The sequence below is a fragment of the Scyliorhinus canicula genome, chromosome 12 (assembly GCF_902713615.1).
Source record: "Scyliorhinus canicula chromosome 12, sScyCan1.1, whole genome shotgun sequence".
Classification (NCBI taxonomy): domain Eukaryota; kingdom Metazoa; phylum Chordata; class Chondrichthyes; order Carcharhiniformes; family Scyliorhinidae; genus Scyliorhinus; species Scyliorhinus canicula.
Window position 1 is genome coordinate 162242812 of NC_052157.1, and position 22793 is coordinate 162265604.

The window sequence follows — 22793 nt, forward strand, 5'->3', positions numbered from 1 at the left end:
CGGGAGTTCTCGGAGTTTGAGCCACTGACAGTGAAGATATGGCAACATAGCCCTTGTCCTTCTTGGTGGCAGCGATCATGAGTTTGGAAGGTGCTTTCTAAGGAAGCACATTGAACTTGCTAGCCAGAACAGCTCCTCAAGAGATCGGGGCCCTGATCTCTAAATTAGTTCAGGCCCCCCCCCCCCCCCCCCCCGCACCCAAGGGAAATTTCACCTCAGACACACAAGGGCATTACCCCCCCCCCCAAGTCAGGACACTCCGCTATGGGATCCCTGAGGGCTCCCCTCCTCAGACCCCCTTCCAGGACACCCACCCTCGCAGAGGCCGCACTTACCTGCCCTGCACCCATCCCCCACTTTTCATAGGAATGACCGCCCCAAATCCTGACCTTGGGCAGCGCACCCGGGCACCTGCCCAATATCGTGCCCCTCAACCACTCCCACTGAACCCCTTCCACTCACCTCCTCCCCTCATCTTCTCCTCCCCTCCTCCTCCTATCCCCTCCGCTCCCTCCATCCCTCACACCCCCACTCACCTCCTCCCCTCATCTTCTTCTCCCCTCCTCCTCCTATCCCCTCCGCTCCCTCCATCCCTCACTCACCTCCTCCCCTCATCTTCTCCTCCCCTCCTCCTATCCCCTCCCTCCATCCCTCACCCCCCACTCATCTCCCCCAGCCCCCCTCCAACCCTCCCCCCACCCTTACACCCTCTCCTCCCTCCACCCCACTCCCTTACCCCTCCCTCCCACCACCCCCACCCCCTACCTTACACCCTCCCCTCCCCCACACCCCCCCTCACACCTCACCGCCTCCCTCCCCCACCTCACCCCCTCCTCCTAGCCCCTCCGCTCCCTCCATCCCTCACCCCCCCTACCTTAGACCCTCCCCCTCCCTCACCCCCGCCCTCTCCCTCACCCCCGCCCTCTCCCTCTCCCCCTCCCTCCCCCACCTCACCCCCTCCTATCCCCTCCGCTCCCTCCATCCCTCACCCCCCCTTCCCCCCTCCCTCCCCACCCCCCCTTCCCCGCTCCCCCCCACCCCCCCTTCCCCCGCTCCCCCCCACCCCCCCCCTTCCCCCTCCCCCACCCTCCCCTCACCCCCCTTCCCCCTCCCTCCCCCCACCCCCCTTCCCCCCCTCCCTCCACCCCCCCCTCCCTTCCCCCCCCCCTCACCCTCTCTCTGAGGTTTGAATCTAACGGTTATTAGGAGCCACGTGACGCACGAGGCGGGAGGCGAAGCGGCGGCTTCCGGTCAGAATGTTATCACATACGGGAAATGTATTTATCTTTTCAAAGTTGGAAGGTTTCGTGAAATTTGATGCAGTTTATTAATCTTATATTTGTAAATGTTCCATTGGGAGAGTTTGGCCTAACTCGCGGGGGGAGTTGTAGACTTTTCCGCTGGAGCCCCGCATTGGGAAAGTGGCGGGAACCCCACCGTAACTACAAAACCCACAATGCAGCGGGGACCCCACCGGAACTACAAATTCCACAATGCAGCGGGAACCCAGCCCCGAACTATAAATCCCACAATGCACCGGAAACCCCACCCCCAACTACAAATCCCTCAATTCAGCGGGAACCCCACCTGAACTACAAATCCCACAATGCAGCGGAAACCCACCCCGAACTACAAATCCCACAACGCAGCGGGAACCCCACCCGAACTAGAAATCCCACAATGCAGCGGGAACCACATCCCGAACTACAAATCCCACAATGCAGCGGGAACCCCACCCGAATTACAAATCCCACAATGCAGCGGGAACCCCACCCCGAACTACAAATCCCACAATGCAGCGGGCAGAGCACATCAGCCACTGCCTTTGTTGACAGTGGAATAGTTGGAAGGTTTCGTGAAATTTGATGCAATGTTCTCCATGCCAATGTTCACCATGCCAATGTTCTCCATGCCAATATTCACCATGCCAATATTCTCCATGCCAATGTTCTCCATGCCAATATTCACCATGCCAATGTTCTCCATGCCAATATTCACCATGCCAATATTCTCCATGCCAATATTCTCCATGCCAATATTCACCATGCCAATGTTCTCCATGCCAATATTCTCCGTGCCAATATTCACCATGCCAATATTCACCATGCCAATGTTCTCCATGACAATATTCTCCGTGCCAATATTCACCATGCCAATATTCTCCATGCCAATATTCACCATGCCAATATTCTCCGTGCCAATATTCACCATGCCAATATTCTCCATGCCAATATTCACCATGCCAATATTCTCCATGCCAATATTCTCCATGCCAATATTCACCATGCCAATGTTCTCCATGCCAATATTCTCCGTGCCAATATTCACCATGCCAATATTCTCCATGCCAATATTCACCATGCCAATGTTCTCCATGTCAATATTCTCCATGCCAATATTCTCCATGCCAATGTTCTCCATGCCAATGCTCTCCATGCCAATGCTCTCCATGCCAATGCTCTCCATGCCAATGCTCTCCATGCCAATATTCTCCATGCCAATATTCTCCATGCCAATATTCTCCATGCCAATGTTCTCCATGCCAATATTCTCCATGCCAATATTCTCCATGCCAATATTCTCCATGCCAATATTCTCCATGCCAATGTTCTCCATGCCAATATTCTCCATGCCAATATTCTCCATGCCAATGTTCTCCATGCCAATATTCTCCATGCCAAAGTTCTCCATGCCAATGTTCTCCATGCCAATATTCTCCATGCCAATATTCTCCATGCCAATATTCTCCATGCCAATATTCTCCATGCCAATGTTCTCCATGCCAATGTTCTCCATGCCAATATTCTCCATGCCAATATTCTCCATGCCAATATTCTCCATGCCAATATTCTCCATGCCAATGTTCTCCATGCCAATATTCGCCATGCCAATATTCTCCATGCCAATATTCTCCATGCCAATATTCACCATGCCAATGTTCTCCATGCCAATATTCTCCATGCCAATATTCTCCATGCCAATATTCACCATGCCAATGTTCTCCATGCCAATATTCTCCATGCCAATGTTCTCCATGCCAATGTTCTCCGTGCAATTTTCATTCTGGCCACACTCTGACTCTCATTCTGCTGATTTAAGATTTTCCATAAAACCAACTCCCAACATTTGATAAGGGCAGGAAGAGCCACCTGGATTTGGCCATGTCGCCTTGAATGGTGCCCAAGGAAAACCTCCGGGAATTTGCTCCGTACCATCCACAAACCGCCAGATCCCATTTGGAGGAAATGCTGCTGATCCAACTGGAGCTGGTGACCCAACAGGCCAGGGCGGTTCCTTGCACATCAATGAGAGGAAGGTGCACAGTCCGGCACCCATAAATCACTGGAGTGAGGGTGGACCCCACAATATTCAGTTGTTCTCGGGTATAAACGGCCACATGCCGTGGCTGCCATGTCAGCAAAGACAAAGAATGCTCTCCTTGTTTGGTAAGATCAAAAGTGCTCTGCACCACGATAGAAATGGCCGCTCCCATATCCAGCTCCATTTGGAGGATAAGACCATTCACCTGTATCAGAATGTGACTAGGGGCCACACAGGGCGCTGCCAAACAGTCCAGCTGCATCTCAGCCTCATCCTCTGTCTCTTCTGGTCATCCAGATGCAAAGGCCGGCCCCAAGGCTGACACTTGCGTTGACCGTGGCATCTGAAGCACTGGCCTTCCTGCTGCCGACAGGTAGTTCTAGGCCAGGATCCACATGTAGCACACAGGCCTGAATTGCCTTCAGCCGGGTTTGGGGACATTGTACATACCGGTAGCTGGCTCTTCCCCCAGAAGCCAGAGTCACTAAGGCGTTCAGTCCAAACCGCGAGGATACTACGTGAGGAACAACATCCCAAAACGTTCACCTCCATTCCTTGTATCTCTCAGATGCTGCATTCCGCACTTTCTTGGGACAGGGAGATCGGCAGCGCCTGCTGAAAACCTAGGGAGACTTCACCCTAAAGCTTTCTCTGAGTTTCCATATTATGGAGACTGCAGACCGATCACGGAGTATATCAGACAAAACACTTCCATGCTCACAAAACCCTGCTGGGTACGTTACACTCCGGATCATCCCAAACATATGCGGTCCACAAGCCATCAACAGTATGACTGTCTGGCACTCGCTCTCCATCATATTTTTGACCCGGAAGAAATAACGCACCCGTTTAGCGTATCGGTTCCAGTCTCCAACACCAGCATCAAATTAGGGTTAGGGCAACCCTAAATGCCCAAATAGAGGCACGGCGAATCAAAGACCTCTAAACCTGTTTCCAGAAGGTTCAGCTGAGAAGGTTGCAACGTTGACAGAAAACCAGTTTCCTCCTCGTCGCCAGTTTAATAAGGGGACAGGAGTCCACACCAAGTAAAAATAATGTTTTATTTACAAACGACACTTCCCGGTCGACCCCTACTGGATTCTATCTGGCCAGTGCCTTGCTGGCCGACCTTATATACACTGGGTAATTGAGATACCCCGCCCCTAGTGAGGGAGCTCATACTCCGCAAACAGCATGGGAAAGACGAGAATTCCCGTTCCCTGGATGCTGTGCGGAATATTACATTCCACCTGCGCGACCAGGTTTGCACTGTCCGTGTGGAGTTTGCACATTCTCCCCCTGTCTGCGTGGGTCTCACACCCACAACCCAAAGATGTGCAGGATAGGTGGATTGGCCATGCTAAATTGTCCCTTCATCAGAAAAATTTAAATTTAAAAAAAAGGAAAGAGAAAAAGAAATTGGGGGTGCAGAAGCTGGAACTACAGAGAGGAAAAAGCAAAAGGAGAGAGAGTTCCGGATGTAGGTGCTGGAAATTAGTGGGAAGTTGCCAGAAACGAGAGGCGAGACCAATTCTAGTATGGAACCCCGGGGCGATATGTTTAAATTTATACAGGCCCCCCTAAAATGCAAAGAGAAGGAGTTGGAAACCATTTAATAATAATCGCTAGGGCAGCACGGTGGCCTAGTGGTTAGCATTGCTGCCTCACGGCGCTGAGGTCCCAGGTTCGATCCTGGCTCTGGGTCACTGTCCGTGTGGAGTTTGCACATTCTCCCCGTGTCTGCGTGGGTTTCACCTCCACAACCCAAAAATGTGCAGGGTAGGTGGATTGGTAACGCTAAAATGTCCCTGAATTAGAAAAAATAATTAGGTAATCTAAATTTTTAAAAATAAATAATAATAATAATCGCTTATTGTCACAAGTAGGCTTCAATGAAGTTACTGTGAAAAGCCCCTAGTCGCCACATTCCAGTGCCTGTTCGGGGAGGCCGGTACGGGAATTGAACCCGCGCTGCTGGCCTTGTTCTGCATTGCAAGCCAGCTGTTTAGCCCGCTGTGCTAAACCAGCCCGTCTTTTTTCAGGCTGTTGAGAAAATGGAGACCCGAATGGAGTGGCCAAGGAGAAAAGTGGACATTACCCACGCAGAGTAAACTGACCAGGCAGGAACAAGAGGTTAATGCTACCCTGTCAGAGCGGGTGTTTCAGGATTATGACGAGCTTACAAAAAGGTTATTCTGGGTGCATATGAATTGGTTCCTGATGCATACGGACAAAAGGTTTGGAATTTAAGGACTCAAATACTCAAATAAAAAAATGTGGAAAGAAGTTGATCACATATCAAATGGCACTGGTAACGAACCAGATTTTGAGAACTCAGTCAACCAAGTCAGAGAGGATTGAACCCTCAGCAGCACTTGTTGCTGAAGGTAGACATGTGAAGGACAAGAGAGAATGTAAACCTGGACGGGATGAAGTGTGTTTTTTTGGTTAAACATGAACCCAATATTTCTCTCAGCATTGACAAGACTACTTGCAGTTTAGTTGCAGGAGATCCTCAAAATTTGGTTAAATATTAATTGGACAATCAGAAAAGACTGATTGCATTATGCGAGAGACAGAAATAGTGGAGATGGAGTTGTAGGGAAAAAAACAGGGGGAACTCTGTTAGATACTCATGATTTGACATGATAAATTCTGAACCACTAAAGCCACAGCTGTCTCGACTAAAACCACAGAAACTGGCTCAGTTAGAGATGGAAATACAGTGCATGTTGGGCATGTTGCACAAACAAGAGCAAAAACAGTGTGGTCCACAGAACACCAAGTAGAGTTTGGGAGCCATGTTGGACGATGAACCATTGCTGCTGCCCCTCACCTCTCCAGACCATAATCTGCTTGTGTTTATAGAGACGTTTAAGATCTGTAATACAAGATTATTTAGTTGCAGATTATCATTACAACAGTTCAATGTTAAAATTGAAATGAAATGAAAATCGCTTATTGTCACAAGTAGGCTTCAAATGAAGTTACTGTGAAAAGCCCCTAGTCGCCACATTCCGGCGCCTGTTCGGGGAGGCTGGTACGGGAATTGAACCGTGCTGCTGGCCTGCCTTGGTCTGCTTTAAAAGCCAGCGATGTAGCCCTGAGTTAAACCAGCCCCTAGTACATATTCCTGGAAATGATAATGTGTTTGTGGATGCTCTGTCACATGTTTAAAGATGGCCAAGTTACCAATGTAGCGATTGGGTAGGGAAGCTGCAGAAGGATATGTATTTGTGATTTATGGCTTGCATACCTCATAATGAAACATCCATGCTCTGAAGTTTCATTCTTTTGAGCGAGGGGGGGGGGGGTATGTAAGGGTCCTTCGCGTTTATTCCCTTATTTACCCTTTCTTTGGCTTTTGCCATTGCATTTTTGATCAATGGATGATTTGTGGTCATGTGTCTTTCAGACACCTGTGGCTTTAATTCAAATAGAAGGTTCCAGAAGGTGGTGCTGTTTTAGACTGGCTAACATCAGCGATGACTCGGTTTTACTGATTTGGCTGGTGGCAAATGAATTGGCCCAAAAGGCTGTACTCTGCCCGGTAACAGCCGTTGATTGGATCTGATCCCACTAAAATGTTATCAAAGTTACGAGGTTCCAGTTTGGTTTCACTTTTGATTCTGCAGCCTGGATGGAGGAATTTAACAAACTCTTTCCAAAAAGATCGAATGAATCCCCTCCATAAACCCACTGTGAGGGCTGATTCTCTCGCCAGTCAGACTGGGTGTCATTCTATTGAGACTGCAAAGGCTTGAAGTCAAACTACGAGCTAAAGGCAAGGTCTGATGTAAAATAAAGTGTCTACACAGAAAGATCTTGGTCTGGATGTGACCCTCGAGCTGAAGGCCCAGCTTTCTGGAAAGAGATTCGGAGGAGAGTAGCAGGACCTTCCTTTGAGCTGCCAGGATCAAAACTAAAACTCTGGGACTCAGAAAAGCATTCCACTGGGATGTAATGCAATTACCACCTGTTACCAGGCAGAGTACAGCCTTTTGGGCCAATTCATTGGTCACCAGCCAATCAAAGCGAGTCCCAATCCATCTGTCTCACTGGTGCCAACAGGTCTGTGGTCTCCTGTCGGGCAAGGCCCCGGGGTCTGACGGCTAACCGGTGGAATTCTATAAGACGTTTTCACAGATATTGAGTCCACTGCTGGTGAGGACATTTAATGAAGCAAGAGAGAAGGGAGTCCTCTCCTCAACAATGTTGCAGGCCTTGATTTCATTGATCCTGAAACGGGAGAAGAATCCGGAGCAATGCGGGTCATACAGGCTGATTTCTCTACGGAATGTGGATGTCAAACTGCTGGCTAAGATACAGCAAGGATAGAGGACTGTGTCCCGGGGGTGATAGGGGAAGACCAGACGGGATTTGGTAAGGGCAGGCAACTCAAGGCCAATGTTCGAAGACTTCTAACTGTTATTATGATGGCCTCAGAAGGAGAGGAGGCGGAGGTGGTGGTAGCGATGGATGCGGAGAAGGCTTTTGATCGGGTGGAGTGGAATTACCTGTGGGAGGCGCGGGGAAGGTTTGTGTTTGGTGAGGGCTTTATTGACTGGGTGCGGTTGCTCTATCAGGCACCAGTAGTGAGTGTGCGTATGAACCGGCTGAAGTTGGGGTATTTTAAACTACACCGAGGGACGAGGCAAGGGTGCCCCCTCTCCCCGTTACTGTTTGCTCTGGCCATAGAGCCATTGGCCATGGCGTTAAGCGCCTCTAGGAACCAGAAAGGGCTACTTCGGGGGGGGGGGGGGGGGGGGGGCTGTGTGTGTGGAGCACAGGGTCTCGCTCGACACAGTTGACCTTCTCTTGTCTATTTCAGACCCGCTGGAGGGTCTGGGGGAAGTAATGCGAATCTTGGGGGAATTTGGCAATTTTTCGGGGTATAAATTGAACATGGGGAAAAGCGAGATGTTTGCGATCCAGACAAGAGGACAGGAGAAGAGACTGGGAGAGCTGCCGCTTAGAATGGTAGGGAAGAGCTTTCGATATCTGGGAATCCAGGTGGCCCGGGAATGGGAGGCACTGCACAAGTTAAACCTATCCCGGTTGGTAGAACAAATGGAAGGGGACTTTAAGAGATGGGACATGCTCCCGCTGTCACTGGTGGGGAGGGTACAGACCGTGAAAATGACGGTCCGCCCCAGATTTCTGTTTGTCCTTCAGTGCCTCCCCATCTTCATCCCCAAGGACTTTTTCAAGCGGGTGAATAAGATTATTTCGGGCTTTGTGTGGGAGAGTAAAACCCCGCGAGTGAAGAAAGTGTTGCTGGAGCGCAGTCGGGGGGAGGGTGGGTTGGCGCTGCCGAACTTCTGCAATTTCTACCGGGCGGCTAATATAGCCATGATTAGGAAGTGGGTAGTGGGGGAGGGGTCGGCATGGGAGCGGATGGAGGCGGCGTCAAGTAAACACACCAGTCTGGGAGCATTGGTAACGGCACCTCTGCCGTTCTCGCCAGCCGGATACTCCACAAGTCCGGTGATGGTGGCGGCTCTGAGGATCTGGGGGCAGTGGAGGAGATATAAGAGAGTGGAGGGAGCATCGATTTGGATCCCGATTTATAACAACTACAGGTTTGTACCGGGTAGGCTAGATGGCAGGTACTGGAGTTGGCAGGGGGCAGGAATTAGAAGGCTGGGGGATCTATTTATAGACGGGAGCTTTCCCAGCTTGAAAGCTTTGGAGGATAAATTTGAATTGCCAGCAGGGAACGAGTTTAGGTATTTACAGGTGCGAGACTTCCTGAGAAAGCCGATTCCGGCCTTTCCGCTGCTGCCGCCATGGGGGATACAGGATAGAGTAGTTTCCAGTACCTGGGTGGGAGAGGGGAAGGTATCGGATATTTACCAGGAGCTTTCGGAGACGGAGGAAACACCGGTGGAGGAGCTCAAGGGCAAGTGGGAGGACGAGCTGGGAGGAGAGATAGAGGCGGGTCTATGGGTGGATGCCCTAAGCAGGGTTAATACCTCCTCATCATGTGCCAGGCTTAGCCTGATACAATTTAAGGTAGTCCACCGGGCACACATGACAGTGGCTAGGATGGGCAAGTTCTTCGGGGTAGAGGACAGGTGCGCGAGGTGCGCAGAAGCTCAGCAAATGGTTAATCTGGCTGGTTTGGTGGGGAATGGTTAATCTAGCTGGTTTGGTGGGGAATGGTTGATCTGGCTGGTTTGGTGGGGAATGGTTAATCTGGCTGGTTTGGTGGGGAATGGTTGATCTGGCTGGTTTGGTGGGGAATGGTTAATCTGGCTGGTTTGGTGGGGAATGGTTGATCTGGCTGGTTTGGTGGGGAATGGTTGATCTGGTGGTTTGGTGGGGAATCGTTAATCTGGCTGGTTTGGTGGGTAATGGTTGATCTGGCTGGTTTGGTGGGTAATGGTTGATCTGGCTGGTTTGGTGGGTAATGGTTGATCTGGCTGGTTTGGTGGGGAATGGTTGATCTGGCTGGTTTGGTGGGTAATGGTTGATCTGGCTGGTTTGGTGGGGAATGGTTAATCTGGCTGGTTTGGTGGGGAATGGTTGATCTGGTGGTTTGGTGGGGAATGGTTAATCTAGCTGGTTTGGTGGGGAATGGTTGATCTGGTGGTTTGGTGGGGAATGGTTAATCTGGCTGGTTTGGTGGGTAATGGTTGATCTGGCTGGTTTGGTGGGTAATGGTTGATCTGGTGGTTTGGTGGGGAATGGTTGATCTGGCTGGTTTGGTGGGGAATGGTTGATCTGGTGGTTTGGTGGGGAATGGTTGATCTGGTGGTTTGGTGGGGAATGGTTGATCTGGTGGTTTGGTGGGGAATGGTTGATCTGGCTGGTTTGGTGGGGAATGGTTAATCTGGTGGTTTGGTGGGGAATGGTTGATCTGGCTGGTTTGGTGGGGAATGGTTAATCTGGCTGGTTTGGTGGGGAATGGTTGATCTGGCTGGTTTGGTGGGGAATGGTTGATCTGGTGGTTTGGTGGGGAATGGTTGATCTGGTGGTTGGTGGGGAATGGTTAATCTGGCTGGTTTGGTGGGTAATGGTTGATCTGGTGGTTTGATGGGGAATGGTTAATCTGGCTGGTTTGGTGGGGAATGGTTAATCTAGCTGGTTTATTGGGGAATGGTTAATCTGGCTGGTTTGGTGGGTAATGGTTAATCTGGCTGGTTTGGTGGGTAATGGTTGATCTGGTGGTTTGGTGGGGAATGGTTAATCTGGCTGGTTTGGTGGGGAATGGTTAATCTGGCTGGTTTATTGGGGAATGGTTAATCTGGCTGGTTTGGTGGGTAATGGTTGATCTGGTGGTTTGGTGGGGAATGGTTAATCTGGCTGGTTTGGTGGGGAATGGTTAATCTGGCTGGTTTGGTGGGGAATGGTTGATCTGGTGGTTTGGTGGGGAATGGTTAATCTGGCTGGTTTGGTGGGGAATGGTTGATCTGGTGGTTTGGTGGGGAATGGTTAATCTGGCTGGTTTGGTGGGGAATGGTTAATCTGGCTGGTTTGGTGGGGAATGGTTGATCTGGTGGTTTGGTGGGGAATGGTTAATCTGGCTGGTTTGGTGGGGAATGGTTGATCTGGCTGGTTTGGTGGGGAATGGTTGATCTGGTGGTTTGGTGGTGTATGGCTGCTGTTACTCTTGCTAAATTCTTGTGGGACATTAAGGCCATGGAGAAGATCTCAGAGGCTGAGGAAGGATGTTCCTGTGGTAAGAAGAGATTGGGTAAGATGCTGACCACAGCTTTTTGTGATTGGTTAGCCAGGCTGCCACTATGTTCCAGCATTCCTTCTGGTTGTCTCTGCCAACTAGATCATCATCATAGTTGGAGGTAGAGGCTCCTCAGACTGTTGATCGTTCTCTGGTACCACTTCTATTGGAGGTGCTGTGGTAATCTGGTTTATGGGAGGTTGGTCTGACCATTCCTGGGACCAGGAATGATGACAGATAAACATGCTCCGCAGAAAGAGAAGACAGATTCAGGTGAAATCAGGGTCTGAATACTCTTTTGTATTTGAGGGGATCAGGACTGTGCTGTTTTGGCTGGCTAATGACAAGGGGATTCTTGACAGCCCCTGCTGTCTGGAGGAGATCGAGGGCTATGCAGACTGTGCTCAGAAGAGAGAACGGATAATTCCAGACAACATACATCAGCTGAAAGATCTGTTTGTTACCAAACCTCAATGACCAGGATGCCAGCATTCCGAATTGAAAGTTCACCAAAGAAGCAAGGCTGTATCTCTTCAGGGTTTTCGGTCTTGACCTTGCGGATTATGGGATGTCTGTGCGATACTGGAGTTTGACTTGCAGTTTACCCAAAGTGTCCTTGTTGGTTACAGTGGAAGACATTGGCCCGTGCTCGCAGCACACTGATCTTTCCTATGAGGGTCCTTCACACCACATCAGTGAGCAAGACTATCTGCTGGGCTCTTCAGGAATCGCTTTCCTCACGTTGGGTGGTCCTTGCGTTTCTGTGACCTGATATGGTGGACTGAGGATTGGATTCTGCCCCAAGTAATGTTCTCTCCCCTTGGTCCTGTGTTGCTCAGATAATCGAACCAGCTGGACTGTCTTATCTGGGCTAAGATCACCTTTAACTTGTAGGAGATCAGACAGTGAATTATTTGTAAAGCCCACCGTGACTTTGCCTCAGATGAGCTCAGACTTGAAATCGCTGTATTCACATCTCTCTGTCATCCTGTGGAAATTGTTTCTGAAGGAATCAATAAAGTCCCCGAGCAGTTGGACTCTCATCAAACTTGGCTGTCTCCAATATTTTATTGGACCTCAAGTTAAAATAAACGGTGAAGACTTTTAAAATATCATCAGCCTCAACTCTTTAAAATTTATACAAATGCCTTGGATGAAGGGACCAAATGTACGGTTGGTAAATGTGCTGATAGCACAAAGAGAGATAGGAAAATAAATTGCAAAGAGGACACGAAGAAGCTGCAAAAGGATGGATAAAGCGAGTGAGCAAAAATCTGTCAAATGGAGTATAATGTGAAGAATTGTGTCATTGTTCATTTTGACAGGAAGAATAAAAAATAAATCTATGGTCTAAATGGTGAGAGATTGCAGAGCTCTGACTTGCAGAGGGATCTGGGTGTCCTCATGCGGAAATCGCCAAAAGGTTAGTATGCAGATGCAGCAAGTAATTAGGAAAGCTAATCGAATGTTATTGTTTATTGTGAGGGGAATTGAATCCAAGAGAAGGGAGGTTATGCTTCATTCAGCAATGAAGTTACTGTGAAAAGCCCCCAGTCGCCACATTCCGGCGCCTGTTCGGGTACACGGAGGGAGAATTCAGAATGTCCAATTCACCTAACAGCACATCTTTCGGGACTGTGGGAGGAAACCGGAGCACCCGGAGGAAACCCACGCAGACACAGGGAGGAACTTGCAGACTCCACACAGACAGTGACCCAAGCGGGAATCGAACCTGAGTTGTGAATCTTTGGAATACCCTTCCTCAAAAGGTAGTGGAGGCAGTGTTTGAATATTTTTAAGGCAGAGCTAGATAGATTCTTGATGGACACGGGGGGGTGAAAGGTTATCGGAGGTGGCAGGAGCGTGGGGTTGAGATTAAAAACAGATCAGCCACGATCTTATTGACTGGTGGAGCAGCCTCGATGGGCCGAGTGGTCTACTTCTGCTCCTAGTTTGTGTGTTCCTTTGTAAACTTGGCAGATGACTTATCGCTAGCTGGCCGTGCAATGATATTGTCGCAACTGGCCCAATCCAGTAAAGAAGTGTATTGACTTGTTCTGATTTTTTTATTCAGGTCTGTAGCAATGGTGCATCTTAAAACCTTTTCGTCCAAAGACTGTAATTTGAGGACTACTCTGGACATGAGTGAATCCCAGTGGAGCAGAAAGTGTGGAATTGCCATCCATTTTGAAGATTTCCAAAAGTTGTAGTGCAGCTTTAGGAGATTCCAGGCTACCCAGACAGCATGGCCATTCACAGCTGAACAACGGGGCTCTCGCACGCTGGTTTCTGACGTATTTACCAAATTATCGGCGGCTCACGTCTACCTGAAGAAGAAGGGACTACAATGGCTGAGTGGGCGAGGTGGCCGCCGATTACAGTTAATTAGCGGTATTGCATTGCGAGTCGGGACGTGTAGAATCAGATGGTTGCGAGGTGCCTGAAGTAGACAGAATTATTGATCCATTCTTTTTCCCAATGCTCGGGAGCCACAAGTTGAGACCCGGGACGGAGGTCGGGATGAGAAATGGGTTTCTTTCAAATGGTGTTTCTGACTGAATGAATGGAAAGGGATTTCTCAGGGTTGGCTATCCAGCAGGCTGCCAGCTGTACTGGAGCTGGATACCGCAGGGTGATTCAATGGAGCCGTATGCTGGAGTAAAATGTCAATCTTTCTGCTGCTAGGTCCTCGCTCTCTGGAAATTTTTCTTTCTGGTGAATTTTCTCTGGGCTTAGCTTTAGTTTGGAATTTGTGTCAGTTCAGAATCTGTTTATTTTCTTAGATTTTCTGCATTTTTGTGAGGATAAGGGTTTTTGATTGAAGAATGCTGCTGTAGACACCATGAAGCAGGCTTCCTAGTCTCGAGTATATTAATAGCAGGTCTGTATTGTCAACTCATACCGATATAAGTACATACAGGAGTAGGTACAGGAATACAGCTGACTCCATACTCGCCTTTCACATCTCTGGACTGACCCTAGATCTGGGTCATGTGCATTCACTGGCCAGGAGTTACTGTACTCAGACCCTCATTAACCCTGTATATACCAGACTCTACTCCTACAACAACCAGACTCACCCATGTACACATACACACCCTCCTACGTACAGTCTTACACCTACACACCTTCATACACCCACCCTCAAACACACATCCTCACACACACACACCCACATACAAACATACCCTCACATACATTCTCAAACACACCCAGACACCCTTACACACACAGCCACACACACCTCACATACAAGCCCACACACATCTGCCCACAAACACCTCATGCACCCACACACCCTCACAAACACACAGTTGGGACATATAATAGTTCACAGAGCTTCCCGAGAGCATTTGAATCCCCTCCAGTTGGGCGCAAACTGTGTTTGTTGAGACACTGGTTTGTGGGACAGGTAAGAAGTTCAGGCAGATTGAGTGAGGCCCAACTTTTCCACCATTCTAACATTTTATTTTTTCTTGATCCTGGCAGTGAACTGGTGCCTGGGCCAGAGCAGATTCAGCACTGGACTGGTGCCTGGGCCAGAGCAGATTCAGCACTGGACTGGTGCCTGGGCCAGAGCAGATACAGCACTGGACTGGTGTCTGGGCCAGAGCAGATTCAGCACTGGACTGGTGCCTGGGCCAGAGCAGATTCAGCACTGGGCTGGTGTCTAGGCCAGAGCAGATACAGCACTGGACTGGAGCCTGGGCCAGAGCAGATACAGTACTGGGCTGGTATCTGGGCCAGAGCAGATTCAGCACTGGACTGGAGTCTGGGCCAGAGCAGATTCAGTACTGGGCTGGTGTCTGGGCCAGAGCAGATTCAGTACTGGGCTGGTGTCTGGGCCAGAGCAGATTCAGCACTGGGCTGGTGCCTGGGCCAGAGCAGATTCAGCACTGAACTGGTACCTGGGCCAGAGCAGATACAGCACTGGACTGGTGCCTGGGCCAGAGCAGATTCAGCACTGGACTGGTGTCTAGGCCAGAGCAGATTCAGCACTGGACTGGTGTCTGGGCCAGAGCAGATTCAGCACTGGACTGGTGCCTGGGCCAGAGCAGATTCAGCACTGGACTGGTGTCTGGGCCAGAGCTGATTCAGCACTAGACTGGTGTCTGGGCCAGAGCTGATTCAGCACTGGACTGGTGTCTAGGCCAGAGCAGATTCAGCACCGGACTGGTGCCTGGGCCAGAGCAGATTCAGTACTGGGCTGGTGTCTGGGCCAGAGCAGATTCAGCACTAGGCTGGTGTCTGGGCCAGAGCAGATTCAGTACTGGGTTGGTGTCTGGGCCAGAGCAGATTCAGCACTGAACTGGTACCTGGGCCAGAGCAGATTCAGCACTGGACTGGTGTCTAGGCCAGAGCAGATACAGCACTGGACTGGAGCCTGGACCAGAGCAGATTCAATACTGGACTGGTGCCTGGGCCAGAGCAGATTCAGGCACTCTACTGGAGCCTGGGCCAGATCAGATTCAGCACTGGATTGGTACCTGGGCCAGAGCAGATTCAGCACTGGACTGGTGTTGAGGCCAGAGCAGATTCAGCACTGGACTGGTGTCTGGGCCAGAGCAGATTCAGCACTGGACTGGTGTCTGGGCCAGAGCAGATTCAGCACTGGACTGGTGTCTGGGCCAGAGCAGATTCAGCACTGGACTGGTGCCTGGGCCAGAGCAGATTCAGCACTGGACTGGTGCCTGGGCCAGAGCAGGTTCAGCACTGGACTGGTGTCTGGGCCAGAGCTGATTCAGCACTGGACTGGTCTCTGGGCCAGAGCAGTTTCAGCACTGGACTGGTACCTGGGCCAGAGCTGATTCAGCACTGGACTGGTCTCTGGGCCAGAGCAGTTTCAGCACTGGACTGGTACCTGGACCAGAGCTGATTCAGCACTGGACTGGTGTCTGGGCCAGAGCAGATTCAGCACTGGACTGGTACCTGGCCAGAGCAGATTCAGCACTGGGCTGGTGTCTGGGCCAGAGCAGATTCAGGCACTGGACTGGTGTCTGGGCCAGAGCAGATTCAGCACTGGACTGGTGTCTGGGTCAGAGCAGATACAGCACTGGACTGGAGCCTGGGCCAGAGCAGAAACAGCACTGCACTGGTGTCTGGGGCAGAGCAGATTCAGCACTGGACTGGTGCCTGGGCCAGAGCAGATTCAGCACTGGACTGGTGCCTGGGCCAGAGCAGATACAGCACTGGACTGGAGCCTGGGCCAGAGCAGAAACAGCACTGCACTGGTGTCTGGGGCAGAGCAGATTCAGCACTGCACTGGTGTCTGGGCCAGAGCAGATTCAGCACTGCACTGGTGTCTGGGCCAGAGCTGATTCAGCACTGGACTGGTGTCTGGGCCAGAGCAGATTCAGCACTGGACTGGTACCTGGGCCAGAGCTGATTCAGCACTGGAATGGTGTCTGGGCCAGAGCAGAGAGGGTTTAATTTTGGTGGAGAATCAAATTGGGCTTGCTGTTATCGGTGCTGTTGGACCTTCTTGGCATCTCACAGTATCTATGCCAGTCTAAATGATCAGTATTTTAAGAAATATATATTAATTCCAAACATTATCAAATTCTTCTATGATGACTGATTTATGTATCTGTACATTACTGACACATTATCGGAGTTCCTCTGTCTGTAAACTGCCTATTCAGCAGTGTTACACTGTGTCATTTTGGGAATAAGTGCAGTGAATCGCTACATGAAGTATCTGATACAGAGTCTGCGGAAACTCCTCACTCGCCAACAGCAGCTCAAGGTAAACGGGACAATTTACTAATCCACGCTCCTCCCCAATATCCAACAACAGCAACCTCCTCCCTCTCCTTGGTAATGTTTAACACAGCCACATTCCATTCCGTTTGACAAATTGGAGAGGATAAGAGGGGAATGTAAGAGCAGGAGGAGACTGGGTGTGTCTTTCTCCAGAGGATAGTTCTGCCAGCTGAAATACTTGACTCGCTGTCTGTCTTTGAGGCGGCTGCCAGGTTATGCTGCAGAAATGATGTGGAGATGCCGGCGTTGCCTGGTGTTGGAAGACTTCTTACTATGCTGCAGAAAGTAAATGTATTCATAAAAAAACAGTTGGTCCAGAGTTTCATCCCCCCCCCCCCTTAATCAGCACTGGGGGTCTTTCCCTGTTTTTGCTCCCCCTGGAATTCGGTGGGTGTGGAGCCTGTGTGTGTGTGTGTAGGGGTGGGTGGGTAGAGGCAGCTGAGTAAGGTTTAGTCCTGATGCACCGATCATTGTAGTGCGGTGCAGACTACATAAACCCTCAGCTGCCCTTTCCCTGACCATCAATTTGGTACATTCATAATGGAACTTCCTAAGGTACTTTTCCCCACTCTCTGGGTAAAGGGTGTCTCCTGAATTCCCCATTGGATTAATGTCCATCCCCTATTGATTGATTTGGACCTACACAGCAAATAGGGACATCTTGCTATCAGACCCCTTCATCATTTTAAAGATTTCTGCCTGGGACTGTCTGTGTTGTGGAGAGCCCTGGCCATTCTCTCCTGTTAGCTGCCTGGGGACTGTCTGTGTTGTGGAGAGCCCTGGCCATTCTGTCCTGTTAGCTGCCTGGGGACTGTCTCTGTTGTGGAGAGCCCTGGCCATTCTCTCCTGTTAGCTGCCTGGGGACTGTCTGTGTTGTGGAGAGCCCTGGCCATTCTGTCCTGTTAGCTGCCTGGGGACTGTCTGTGTTGTGGAGAGCCCTGGCCATTCTGTCCTGTTAGCTGCCTGGGGACTGTCTCTGTTGTGGAGAGCCCTGGCCATTCTCTCCTGTTAGCTGCCTGGGGACTGTCTGTGTTGTGGAGAGCCCTGGCCATTCTCTCCTGTTAGCTGCCTGGGACTGTCTGTGTTGTGGAGAGCCCTGGCCATTCTGTCCTGTTAGCTGCCTGGGGACTGTCTGTGTTGTGGAGAGCCCTGGCCATTCTGTCCTGTTAGCTGGAACCTCAGTTCTGGGGTTTGATTCTCCAGACGGTATCTGCAGTTTTCCAGTGGCTGGAGATTGCCTGCGGAAGTTTGACGGTGTGAACAGGCTGGGAACATTTATATGTTCCCATTTGGACAGCGCAGAGACTCAGAATGGGACCTCTCCCAGATTGAGAAAGGCAGCAGTTTATCCAGCCCAAGTCCCAGCTGGAAAGCCGGGCAGGGGGGTGGAAATCCTGCCCTTTGTGCCCATGGAGAGCTTTCTGCAGAAAAAGGCGGCGAAGAGAGCGAAATAAGATCATTTTGGAGGAAAGATGTCAGGTTTCCGGTGTTACTCATTGCAATTCTCTGCTGTTTGACCTTTCCATATCGTAGGGGAAATTTTATTGCAAATATTTCCTTTCACATTCACGTGTTAGAAAATAACTGAAAAAGTCCCAGTAATTTAGGAAGTGCAGCAGGGCGCGGATTCTGGGACACAGCACTTTCACATTGACCCAACTAATCCCTCCCTCAATCTAATCCCTCCCTCAATCTAATCCCTCCCTCAATCTAATCCCTCCCTCAATCTAATCCCTCCCTCAACCTAATCCCTCCCTCAATCTAATCCCTCCCTCAACCTAATCCCTCCCTCAATCTAATCCCTCCCTCAATCTAATCCCACCCTCAATCTAATCCCTCCCTCAATCTAATCCCTCCCTCAATCTAATCCCACCCTCAATCTAATCCCACCCTCAACCTGATCCCACCCTCAACCTGATCCCACCCTCAACCTGATCCCTCCCTCAATCTGATCCCACCCTCAATCTAATCCCACCCTCAACCTGATCCCTCCCTCAATCTGATCCCACCCTCAACCTGATCCCACCCTCCATCATCCCACCCTCAACCTGATCCCACCCTCCATCATCCCACCCTCAACCTGATCCCACCCTCAACCTGATCCCTCCCTCAATCTGATCCCACCCTCAACCTGATCCCACCCTCCATCATCCCACCCTCAACCTGATCCCTCCCTCAACCTGATCCCTCCCTCAAACCTGATCCCTCCCTCAACCATCCCACCCTCAACCATCCCACCCTCCATCATCCCACCCTCAATCATCCTACCCTCAACCATCCCACCCTCAATCATCCCACCCTCAATCATCCCACCCTCAACCATCCCACCCTCAATCATCCCACCCTCAATCATCCCACCCTCAACCATCCTACCCTCAATCATCCCACCCTCAATCATCCCACCCTCAATCATCCCACCCTCAATCTTCCACCCTCAACCTGATCCCACCCTCAACCTGATCCCACCCTCAACCTGATCCCACCCTCCATCATCCCACCCTCCATCATCCCACCCTCAATCATCCCACCCTCATCCTGATCCCACCCTCAATCTAATCCCACCCTCAACCTGATCCCACCCTCAGTCTAATCCCTCCCTCAATCTAATCCCACCCTCAATCTAATCCCACCCTCAATCTAATCCCACCCTCAACCTGATCCCACCCTCAATCTAATCCCACCCTCAACCTGATCCCACCCTCAACCTGATCCCTCCCTCAATCTAATCCTACCCTCAATCATCCCACCCTCAATCTAATCCCACCCTCAATCATCCCACCCTCCATCATCCCACCCTCAACCTGATCCCTCCCTCAATCTGATCCCACCCTCAACCTGATCCCTCCCTCAACCTGATCCCACCCTCCATTATCCCACCCTCAACCTGATCCCACCCTCCATCATCCCACCCTCAACCTGATCCCTCCCTCAACCTGATCCCTCCCTCAACCTGATCCCTCCCTCAACCATCCCACCCTCAACCATCCCACCCTCCATCATCCCACCCTCAATCATCCTACCCTCAACCATCCCACCCTCAATCATCCCACCCTCAATCATCCCACCCTCAACCATCCCACCCTCAATCATCCCACCCTCAATCATCCCACCCTCAACCATCCTACCCTCAATCATCCCACCCTCAATCATCCCACCCTCAATCATCCCACCCTCAATCTTCCCACCCTCAACCTGATCCCACCCTCAACCTGATCCCACCCTCAACCTGATCCCACCCTCCATCATCCCACCCTCCATCATCCCACCCTCAATCATCCCACCCTCATCCTGATCCCACCCTCAACCATCTCACCCTCAACCTAATCCCACCCTCAACCTGATCCCACCCTCAACCTGATCCCACCCTCAACCTGATCCCACCCTCAACCATCCCACCCTCAACCTGATCCCACCCTCAATCATCCCACCCTCAACCTAATCCCACCCTCAACCTGATCCCACCCTCAACCTGATCCCGCCCTCAACCTGATCCAACCCTCAATCATCCCACCCTCAACCTGATCCCACCCTCAATCATCCCACCCTCAACCTGATCCCACCCTCAATCATCCCACCCTCAACCTGATCCCACCCTCAACCTGATCCCACCCTCAACCTGATCCCATCCTCAAGCATCCCACCCTCAATCATCCCACCCTCAACCTGATCCCACCCTCAATCATCCCACCCTCAATCATCCCACCCTCAAACTCACCCTACCCTCAACCTGATCCCACCCTCAACCTGATCCCACCCTCAATCATCCCACCCTCAATCTGATCCCACCCTCAATCATCCCACCCTCAATGATCCCACCCTCAACCTGATCCCACCCTCAACCTGATCCCACCCTCAACCTGATCCCATCCTCAATCATCCCACCCTCAATCATCCCACCCTCAACCTGATCCCACCCTCAATCATCCCACCCTCAATCATCCCACCCTCAAACTCACCCTACCCTCAACCTGATCCCACCCTCAACCTGATCCCACCCTCAATCATCCCACCCTCAATCTGATCCCACCCTCAATCATCCCACCCTCAATGATCCCACCCTCAATCTGATCCCACCCTCATCCTGATCCCACCCTCAACCTGATCCCACCCTCAACCTGATTCCACCCTCAACCTGATCCCACCCTCCATCATCCCACCCTCCATCATCCCACCCTCAATCATCCCACCCTCATCCTGATCCCACCCTCAACCATCTCACCCTCAACCTAATCCCACCCTCAACCTGATCCCACCCTCAACCTGATCCCACCCTCAACCTGATCCCACCCTCAACCTAATCCCACCCTCAATCATCCCACCCTCAACCTGATCCCACCCTCAACCTGATCCCACCCTCAATCATCCCACCCTCAACCTAATCCCACCCTCAACCTGATCCCACCCTCAACCTGATCCCGCTCTCAACCTGATCCAACCCTCAATCATCCCACCCTCAACCTGATCCCACCCTCAATCATCCCACCCTCAATCATCCCACCCTCAACCTGATCCCACCCTCAACCTGATCCCACCCTCAACCTGATCCCACCCTCAACCTGATCCCACCCTCAATCATCCCACCCTCAACCTGATCCCACCCTCAATCATCCCACCCTCAATCATCCCACCCTCAAACTCACCCTACCCTCAACCTGATCCCACCCTCAACCTGATCCCACCCTCAATCATCCCACCCTCAATCTGATCCCACCCTCAATCATCCCACCCTCAATGATCCCACCCTCAACCTGATCCCACCCTCAACCTGATCCCACCCTCAACCTGATCCCATCCTCATCCTGATCCCACCCTCAACCTGATCCCACCCTCAACCTGATCCCACCCTCAACCTGATCCCACCCTCAACCTGATCCCTCCCTCAACCTGATCCCTCCCTCAACCTGATCCCACCCTCAATCATCCTACCCTCAACCATCCCACCCTCAACCTGATCCCACCCTCAATCATTCCAGCCTCAACCTGATCCCACCCTCCATCATCCCACCCTCAATCATCCCACCCTCAATCATCCCAACCTCAATCATCCCACCCTCAACCTGATCCCACCCTCAATCATCCCACCCTCAATCATCCCACCCTCAATCATCCCACCCTCAATCATCCCACCCTCAACCATCCCACCCTCAACCTGATCCAACCCTCAATCATCCCACCCTCAACCTGATCCCACCCTCAATCATCCCACCCTCAATCATCCCACCCTCAAACTCACCCTAACCTCAACCTGATCCCACCCTCAACCTGATCCCACCCTCAATCATCCCACCCTCAATCATCCCACCCTCAACCTGATCCCGCCCTCAACCTGATCCCACCCTCAATCATCCCACCCTCAATGATCCCACCCTCAATCTGATCCCACCCTCAATCTGATCCCACCCTCAACCTGATCCCACCCTCAATCATCCCACCCTCAACCTGATCCCACCCTCAATCATCCCACCCTCAATCTTCCCACCCTCAATCATCCCACCCTCAATCTGATCCCACCCTCAATCTTATCCCACCCTCAACCTGATCCCTCCCTCAATCATCCCACCCTCAACCTGATCCCACCCTCAATCATCCCACCCTCAATCATTCCACCCTCAACCTGATCCCACCCTCAACCATCCCACCCTCAACCTGATCCCACCCTCAATCATCCCACCCTCAACCTGATCCCACCCTCAATCATCCCACCCTCAACCTGATCCCACCCTCAATCATCCCACCCTCAATCATCCCACCCTCAATCATCCCACCCTCAACCTGATCCCACCCTCAACCTGATCCCACCCTCAACCTGATCCCACCCTCAAACTCATCCCACCCACCGACCCCACCGGGTCTCACTGCCCCACCGCCTCTGCCTCTGTCAATAGGAGCCTGGTTTTGGATCTGCCTCGCCCGGGAGGGGGGCAGGGAGGGGTGGGAGGCTTCCCCAACCCGCTGCTTCTTTCATGTCCCGAGTAACAGCAACAATCATTGGGAAGCACTGAGCCGGGTGCAGCCTTGTCCTGCC

General features: G+C 51.4%; 2 protein-coding genes across 2 annotated transcripts in view; both read right to left on the minus strand.

Moving 5' to 3' along the window:
* The window catches only part of LOC119975223 (RNA-binding protein 45-like), a 41408-nt gene extending 40165 nt beyond the window's left edge, over positions 1 to 1243 (minus strand). The window contains exon 1 of the mRNA XM_038814849.1: positions 1173 to 1243. The gene's annotated coding sequence lies outside the window, so the exon portion shown is untranslated. The remainder of the gene's footprint in view (positions 1 to 1172) is intronic.
* A 569-nt stretch (positions 1244 to 1812) lies between these two features.
* On the minus strand, positions 1813 to 3036 carry LOC119974358 (uncharacterized PPE family protein PPE16-like). Its single transcript, XM_038813128.1, has one exon. It carries the CDS (start codon positions 3034 to 3036, stop codon positions 1813 to 1815), a length of 1224 nt encoding a protein of 407 aa, XP_038669056.1.
* Between the last annotated feature and the right edge of the window lie 19757 nt (positions 3037 to 22793).

What these genes read in the sequence shown, in the direction of transcription:
- LOC119974358 (XM_038813128.1), bottom strand. Translation starts at nt 3,036, where the DNA reads ATGGAGAACATTGGCATGGAGAATATTGGCATGGAGAACATTGGCATG.